The sequence below is a fragment of the Podarcis bocagei genome, assembly GCF_964188305.1.
Source record: "Podarcis bocagei genome assembly, chromosome: 1".
NCBI lineage: Eukaryota > Metazoa > Chordata > Lepidosauria > Squamata > Lacertidae > Podarcis > Podarcis bocagei.
In genome coordinates this window covers 37,580,700-37,589,782 of record NC_138125.1, presented here as the reverse complement: position 1 = coordinate 37,589,782, position 9,083 = coordinate 37,580,700, and the positions used below count along the sequence as shown (strand labels likewise).

The 9,083-nt window shown below is 42.5% G+C and overlaps 1 protein-coding gene across 2 annotated transcripts in view; it reads left to right on the top strand.

Moving 5' to 3' along the window:
* The first annotated feature begins 5,401 nt into the window (after positions 1-5,401).
* Positions 5,402-9,083, top strand: part of SCFD1 (sec1 family domain containing 1) — a 42,037-nt gene continuing 38,355 nt past the window's right edge. The window contains exons 1-2 of one of the 2 annotated variants that reach the window (XM_081208724.1): positions 5,402-5,614; positions 7,476-7,546. In XM_081208724.1, coding sequence (XP_081064850.1) covers positions 7,503-7,546 — 44 coding nt within the window. In that variant the 5' untranslated portion in view covers positions 5,402-5,614; positions 7,476-7,502. The remainder of the gene's footprint in view (positions 5,615-7,475; positions 7,547-9,083) is intronic. The other variant, XM_081208723.1, reaches the window with a different exon arrangement.

Genomic DNA, 9,083 nt, shown 5'->3' with positions numbered 1-9,083 from the left:
CAGACAACTAGATTCACAAATCCCTTTTACATTGGTTTGTAATATAGCCAGAAAATCATGTTTTTGTGTAAGTTTTGACTTGTTGGTTTGTTGAGATGAGAAAATATTTTACATTCTAAGTGAATTTCAAGTATCCTAGCTATTACTTATGAACTATAATAAGGAAGCTAAACATAATACCTCATTTTAACTGTTGTCAGATATATATATATATTAAAAGAATAACAGAGCTTTATGACACTGAATACAGCTGTGGTGCAGTATCCCAGCTGCTTTAAAATTAAATTTCCGTTCTACAGTCATTCCAAATATTTTCCTTGGTATTAGAAAAATGTGCTGGTGTGTAAAGGTGTTGCAATTCATAGAAGTGTAAGCATATTCTTATGTGCTAGTTATAAGTGACTTAAGAAAGAACATGGACACTCAGATGTCAGTCATTTGAGAGAAAAGGTGAGGTTGACTTCAAGAGAAGGGCCATGTCAAAAGGACATGCAGAAGAAGAATAAGAAGAAGAGTTTGGATTTGATATCCCGCTTTATCACTACCCTAAGGCATCTCAAAGCGGCTAACGTTCTCCTTTCCCTTCCCCCACAACAAACACTCCGTGAGGTGAGTGAAGCTGAGAGACTTCAGAAAAGTGTGACTGGCCCAAGGTCACCCAGCAGCTGCATGTGGAGGAGCGGGGAAGCGAACCCGGTTCACCAGATTACAAGTCCACCGCTCTTGTCCAAACTCATATCAAAGTTCAAATGAAAGCAAGCAGAAATTCACACACATTGAAGGCCCTATATGTGCCTGTTATGAGAATGGCAACAAACTATATGTAGAAATACATCTTGAATTGCAGTGTTGCAGGAATTATTATTCTCTGTGTAGCATAGATCCTTACATTTAAACATTCCATACTACACTGTGAGTCCTGTAAACCTTAGTATAGAACCTTAGAATAGACTCATAGAGTCGGAAGGGATCCAGAGGATCATCATTGCAGGAATATGCAACTGTATCTTATGGGGATTGAACCTGTAACCTTAGTGTTATCAGCACCACGCTCTAACCAACTGAGCTATCCGCCTTATTGTAAAGTATTTCACTTACTCAAAAAGATAATTTTCCAGTGTTTTCTGTTGGATTGTATATGGCTTTTCTTTATGTCCTGCTCCCTGCCCTGGGTTTTGCAGGCCTACATATTTGCAGTTGCACTGTGCTTTGAAAATCCTCCAGGTACATTATAAGCATCATATAAACATGCTTCAATCTTTTCCTTGAGCTTAAGAACAGGGAGGAGAATTGCTTAAAAGACCTCTCAGACATGCTGAGCATTAAAAGACCTCCTATGTCATGCTAAGCATTGGAAATGAGCTCCCTCCCGTACTGGGGAATGCAGAGATTTTGCTGGCTACCCAAACTAGCAAAAATTTGTAGGCTACAGGAAGAAAGGATTTTGGGCTGCTATGGGTTGTATTCAATTAAGCTTTTCCATTTGCACAATGGAATTTCCTCTCTCCCCTGCATTCCCCTCCCCCCTCAAAATCTGTTCCAGAAGGTTGGGGGACCCTCTGGAGATGTTTGGGGGCAGAGCAGCTCTATTCATACAGCATGGAATAGAACCCTTTAAGTTTATAAACATGTTGGTCTACTGCAGGCATGTCTAAAGTCCGTTTCGGGGCCCTTAAAAAGACCTCCACAACTTCAATCTTAAAAAACAAGGTCAACAACTTTGGTCAGCCCTCATGGCCCTTCACTTCATCAAATCTGGCCCTCTTTGAAAAAAGTATGGACACCACTGGTCTACTGTATAATCTGTGTTCCCTATAGAAGTCTTGATCATTGTATTTTATATTGCAGTATCTGTGGATTTAATTTACTTCCCATGATTGGTGCATCCTGGCAATCTATTCTTTGCACTTTGTGATTTTATGACCTTGTTAGCTTAGCCGTTTGTTGGGTTAAAGTACTAGGAGTAAAGAAAATGCTGTTGTGCTGTTTCTGCCTTAAAACCTCTGTGCACAGGATGTGAACCTCTTAAGTTCTAATTGTGATTATTTGAATATGTACTACTTTATTAGAGTTGTAATGCTACATCTATACTAGCATAAGTAGGATAAACTGCAAATGAATGGAATCCGCAAATAGATGTCAATTCAGGGCAACAGTATTCCTTATGGCAGCTCAGGTACCTTTAACACTTCACTGAATGCTTTTATCATAGCATTCTTAAATTCATTGATTTTTTTGTTCTGTAATTTGGATTAAAGGAAGGCACCATTTCTGTATGATTGAACTCTTTCATGGGTGGGGGGGATTAAACAATTAGCATTATGTAGAAATAGTGTAGAATACAAATTTGCATGTACAATTATAAGTTTGTAAATATTAGTTTTTGTTTAAAACTGTAATATCTATTTCCTGGGGCTTTCTATGGCTTCCAGTGTCTGTTTGCTCTTCTATTACTTGCAGCAATGTATTATGGGAGAACCGTCATTTACATGTACTGTATATAAAGTGCAATAAATCAACGATGTGTCAGTTAACAGTATTAAATATATATGCATTCAAATGTAGTTGGACTTGATTCTTTTGAGGTTGTTCATGTGCAACAATGGTGTTGCTTCATCTGGGATTCATGATAATCCTCATGTTACCATACAATGTTAATAGTGCAAACAGGAATATCTTATATCATAGTCCAGTGTTACTTACCTAGCTTCGTTTTACAAATAAAATTGGTATATTATAGCTCTGAAGATTCACAAATGACACTGATTAATTTCTTCCTAAAGTGTGATAGGAAGAATCATATTTTATATGATCCCTGTTCAGGTACTTATGGAAAAGATTATAAACTAAACTTAGTGTTTCCACTGAGGGGTTGAAGGATGAGACAGAAAAATTCCCAAATTTAGACTACCCCCTTCCACCAAAAACATGCCTCTGAAAATGCTTCTATACACTTCACAAAGGCTACACTATTGATGTAGTGGATAAACCTGGGAGACCAGGGTTGAAATCCCTACCCTGCAAATGGGGAGGAGCAAAACTCTTTGTCCCTTTGGGCTCCTTGGAAGGTAGGACATAATTGCAATGTTTGGCCTGCTGGTCCTTGAGAATGGGCAGCAGCATGAAGAAGCAAATGTGCTGAATCCTAACACCCTGAAATCCCAGTGACACAAACATGCTAGAAATTATGCCACATAATGAGCCGGAACATGCCATCCCCATGCCATTTGCTCCAATGGGAAGAAGACTATTCCTTCTGGCACACTTTTCCTCCTCCCCTGCCATGAAGATGGTTTGGAAGCTGTAGGGCTCTGGACCTACACATTTCTGGTGGTAACATTGCTCAGTAAGAATAATTATCCCATAAAGCAACCTTTAAATTATATTTTTTTAAAATACTGTTATTTGACTTGTCAGTCATTTGTTACCCAAAGGTTCTCAAGTGACTTAAAGGTAAAAGGTAAAGGGACCCCTGACCATTAGGTCCAGTCGTGACCGACTCTGGGGTTGCGGTGCTCATCTCGCTTTATTGGCCGGGGGAGCCGGCGTACAGCTTCCAGGTCATGTGGCCAGCATGACTAAGCCGCTTCTGGCGAACCAGAGCAGCGCACGGAACCGCCATTTACCTTCCCGCCTTTGACGTGCTTTTGAACTGCTAGGTTGGCAGGAGCAGGGACAGAGCAACTGGAGCTCACCCCGTCGCGGGGATTCGAACCGCCGACCTGATCGGCAAGTCCGAGGCTCTGTGGTTTAACCCACAGTGCCACCCACATCCAGTCAAGTGACTTATCACACATTAAAAACAAATAGTAATACTTTATGCCACACCACAAAAATGTAACAATCCCTATAACAGCTACAGGAAATTGCCGGCACAGCAGTAGCAAAACATCCATTTGTAATCCATCAAAAGCTGGGTGGAGGAGATAAGTCTGGTGCTGAAACAAAGATGCCAGGTCGACTTCACTGCAAAAGGCATTAAACCAATGAAACCACAACTGAAAAGGTCCTCTTCCTTGTTACCACCCTCCAAGCATCCCCAAAGAGGGGGATGGGCTCTGGAGAAAGATGCAAGTATGTTTGGGATAGACATGCCAGAATATACTGGGGTTCTGAGCCATAGAGTTTTATAGGTCAAAAGCAGCACATTGAATTGGATCTAGAACAACACTGGCTGCCTGTATGCTTCCAACACAATTGGTATTCTAGGATACCATGGTGGATGGTACTGAAAGCTGCTGAGAGATCAAGAAGAATCAACAGAGTCACATTCCTCCATCTGTCTCCCTACAGTGGCCAATTAATGGGGCGGGGGACACACCAAAGCAGTTCTTTTTGTGGGTTTGTGTACGAATTGCTGTGGTAGACTAAATTATTATTATTATTACTTTATTTTGTACCCTGACCATCTGACTGGGCTGCCCCAGCAACTCTGGGTGGCTTCCATCATATATAAAAAACAGTAAAACATTCAACATTAAAAAGCTTCCCTAAATAACAACAGTGCTTGCGTACAGGACCAAATGTCAACTTCTAGCACTTTGTAAACCTCTCTGACTAGCTAACCTGGAGAACTGTGACTTTAGGCCAAACTTGGACTATCCAGTTAGGAATACAAGCCCTGAATAAGATAAAGAGTATATGGCAAAATAATATAAATACAATGCCATATCCAATTAAGCCATACTCAAACCCACTGAAATCATGTTTCCATTCATTTCAGTGGGTCTACTCTGCATATGGCTTAATGTCAGCCAGATTCTTACTCCCACAATGGCTTTCTTCTCTTTCCGCTAATATTTGGTACTTCTGAAGACAGAGGTTCTGTGTGACTATTGGGTTTAGCAACAACAAAAGCCATCACAAAAGAATAATAAAACCAGTGGTGGCCTGGAGGTAAATCATAATTTAGGAAGCAAGGCTACCCACGTCTACTGAGAAGTAAATCCAGCAGACTCTAAAGAGGTTTTACTAGCAGGTAAGTGGGGCTAGGATTGCAGCCTTGAGAATATTAAGATGATCTTATGCGAGTCTTTTACTAGAGAGAGAGAGAAAAGGTTTTTTTGGGGGGGGGGGTACATGGTGGTCAGATCTAGCATGTTGCCCAGCCCTTCCCCATGAAACCCTGTATATTTTCTAACAGCTGTTTCAAGCGTAAGAAGCTACCGGCCCCTAGGCGGCAACTTTTGTGCGTGGCGTTTTCTCCCTCTTCCCTATATTTTGGCTCCTCGCTGCCAATTCACCTCAGAACCGCCCCGTCCGGCACCGCCAACCCCGTCCCGCGCGAGGGCCGCGAGCGCCTCAGTGGGAGAAGAGCCGGCGGTGGGAAGAAGCAGAAGGGGGAAACCGCCGCCCTCTCCTCTTCCAACCATCCCCGAAGATCACCGAGAAGCCCCAGTTGCGGCGCCGGCGGCTGGGATATACGAGGAGCCAGAGGGGACGCCGGGCAAGGAGGCTCCGCCCGCCGCGCCTCAGGTCGCTCGCAGCAGCAGCAGCAGCAGCAGGGGCCGCCTCGCCGGGGCGCCACGTCTGCCGGCTGCTGTAGCGGCGACGGGGGCGGAGCCGGCCTGAGTGGCAGAAAAGATGGCGGCCAGCATCCGGGAGAAGCAGACGGGTGAGTTCCCCGCTTTTCTCTCGGGGACAGGCTCGAAGGGGCGCCGGCCCTCTGTCGCCGGGGAGCCCGCGGGGTGCGGCGGGGCTGCCGCCGCTGCCCTGCTCGGCGGGAGGGTTTGGCGGCGTCTTTGTTACCTCACGGAGGATACGCGCGGCCTGCTCCTTTCTGCATCCTCCGCGGGGCCTCTTCCTTTAAAACCCGCGCGAAGAAGGCTCTCTTTGGCTGGCCGACCCGCTTCTGGAGGAGCGGAGCCCTGCCCTACTTTGGGGGGGGGGGAGGGTTGCCCCGTGGCGGCCAAGGGGCCGAGATAGTTCCCTGTATTGACCCCGCATCCTGCTGCTCTTAGTTTCCTGGCGCGGCTGTGTTTCTTCTTTCGCTGCCTCCAGCCCTCGGGTTTTATAAGAACAGCAACAACACTTTGGGATTATAGGGCAGTAGGTACTTCATAGACCACTACGGAGTTTTAAGTTGGTACAAAAGGGGGGGGGGAATCCACCCCACCCCATCATGTCCACAAAGAGACTGCCGTCACAGTTTCAGAGACATTGCAGTTATTCCAAAGGAGCCCTTAAACTTAAAGTGGAGTCATGCTATTAGTTGTTAAAAGCAGCCTTTGCATCATCCGCCTACCCGCGTTAAGCAATTTGCAAGGCATTGTTAGAAGATACAAGAACAAATGATCCCCAAGAAATGCCCCTTTAGTACCTTACACGCATCATCCTCAAAGGAAAATATAAGGTTTATCAGAGTCAGCATTGTTTTCATCTTTTCAAGCTGTGCTCCGATGAGTTCTGAACGTGTCATCTACGCGATCGTGATGGTTTTAGGCTGGGTGTTTTTCTGTGATTTTAATGGCTGGTGTTACTACTCCAAACTGAAGCACAGCCCTTCAAGTCAGAGTTTCTCCACCTGGTGTCCTCCAGTTGTTTTTGGACTAGTTCCCATTAGCCGCAATCAGCACTGGTTGGACTTGTGGTCCAGAACATCTGGGGGCTACCAGGTTGGGGAAGGTTGTTTCAAACAAACAGATTTGCCTATGTTATCCAGTCAGAAGCAGGTCAGTGTAGTATGTCCCAATGGCTTGTAATTGCCAAAGCATTCCATACTGACCATATATTTATTAGTAAGAAATGTTTCAAGTAACCATTCTGGAACACATACTGCAAAGGTGTATGAAATCTTCACGGATTCACCCATGTCGGGGTTTGGGTTTAGGACTAGACTTCTTCATCAGACTTCAACACACACACACACATTTTTTATTACAGTTTCATTCTTCATATGTCGGAGATATTGAGAAGTCACTACCAGTTTGGACTTGACAGAATATATGTAAATTCAGTGCCCTTGTGTGTAACACTTTACACTTTCTGCTAAATCTGCTTTGCCATTTTGTTCCCATTCATGCGTTTGTTCATGGATTATTTTAAAAGTTTTAGTCTCAGGGCAGAGCCTTGGGAATATCTAATATGACTTTCACATCAATTTTCATCATACTTATGTCTCTGAGTATAAGAAGGCTTTGGTACATAAGAAGTACAATGGAAACACACTGTTATTTTACAATACCAGTTTCTGCTCTTAGGTTCTTGTCTCTTCAGTTGCTACAATATCCACACATCTTGACAAATGTTGTTATTAATTTAAATAAGACAGTAGCCATGGCCTCTTTATTTATTTTATTTTAACAATTTATATACTGCTTGACTACAATAATCTCAAATAAATAAACTCTAACATTGTTTATTTCTAAATAACATATAGTCAGATTGCAATATTTTGAAAAGGTTCTCAATAGATTTTATGTGGTTAGTCATACGTTTTCAAAACTATTCAAAATCCTCTTTTCTCTCATTTTCAGTGGCTCTAAAACGTATGTTGAATTTCAATGTGCCACCTGTTAAAAACAGTACAGGTGAACCAGTATGGAAAGTAAGTCAAACTATATGCCAATTTTACATCCATGGTAATCATTTCTAGTTTCAAATTAACTTATTTGCCTTGTTCTTGAAAATGACATTTTATAGCTTTACGAAATAGGTTGTTGACTTGGACCAATTGCTGATAATGAACCCCATAGAACTGCATAAAGAAGAGCTCTGTGAAAGTAAACATAACTGAGTAGATAGAAGTAATTCCTTTGGTAGTATTGACACTGGTGATGGATTTTATTGAGGAAACTGTACTAATGGTTTAAGAAACATTGTTTGTGACTCTGTTTTTAATGTTGCATGATAGAACCATTTCAGCTTTTATTGTGCATGTTACTTTTTCCAGTTGGTTTTTAAGTCCAGATGTCATCATAAAACACTTTTTTAATTCTGACAGGAACTAGCTAGGTGAGCATCAGATGCACACTGCCCCATTCCCTCCTTCTCTGGCATAGCTGCAATGAGGAGCTCTGAAGCTTTTCCTTTCTTTCATTTGTTTGAAGCTTGCTGTGTTGTGTGACCCTGAGAAACTCCAGTTAATCTTAACTCTGATTAGCTTGAAACAAGCCATATATTATGAAGCTGCCCGGTTTTGACAAACAACATTAAATACAGTGGTACCTCCGGTTACAAACGCTTCAGGTTACAAACTCCACTAACATGGAAGAGTTACCTCGAGTTGAGAACTTTGCCCCAGGATGAGAATGGAAATCGGGTGCCGGCAGCGCAGCAGCACCAAGAGGCCCCATTAGTGAAAGCACTCCTCTAGTTAAGAACAGTTTCAGGTTAAGAACGGACCTCCAGAACGAATTAAGTTCGTAACTAGAGGTACCACTGTACAGTTGAAGCTTGAGACATAACATTGAGATTGATTGATTTAGAAACTAAACTGTGTTTAATAAAAAACATGGGGAAAAACCTTAATTCAACTGCACTGGAGGGAGCAGGAAAAGCATTTTAGCCAATGGTTCATCTAGAATTATTCCCTTCACAATAAATCATGGTTAGTTATTATGTCCATATATTCTCTCGTGGTTTTGTATGACAGGCTGCCCTCATTTTTTTAAAAAAAATTGCAATGTCAAATAATTTTTTTTAATGCTTTCCTGTTGTTTTCATATTTTTTAAATAATAATTTGTTTTAAAGGAAATTACAGTGGTACCTCTGGTTACATACCTAATTCGTTCCGGAGGTCCGTTCTTAACCTGAAACTGTTCTTAACCTGAAGCACCACTTTAGCTAATGGGGCCTCCTGCTGCCACTGCACCGCCGGAGCACGATTTCTGTTCTCATCCTTAACCCGAGGTACTATTTCTGGGTTAGCGGAACCTGAAGCGTATGTAACCTGAAGCGTATTTAACCCAAGGTACCACTGTATTTATTTCAAAGCATATGAGAATGTGACTGACTCCTTCAAATCTGAAATGTTGCTTAAGACCCCTTTATCTGTTAAATAATTACAAGCTCATGGACATAAAGCTGCTGCACAACCTCTGCTCAGGCCCCACTGAAGTGAATTGTGATCCATGCACTGACA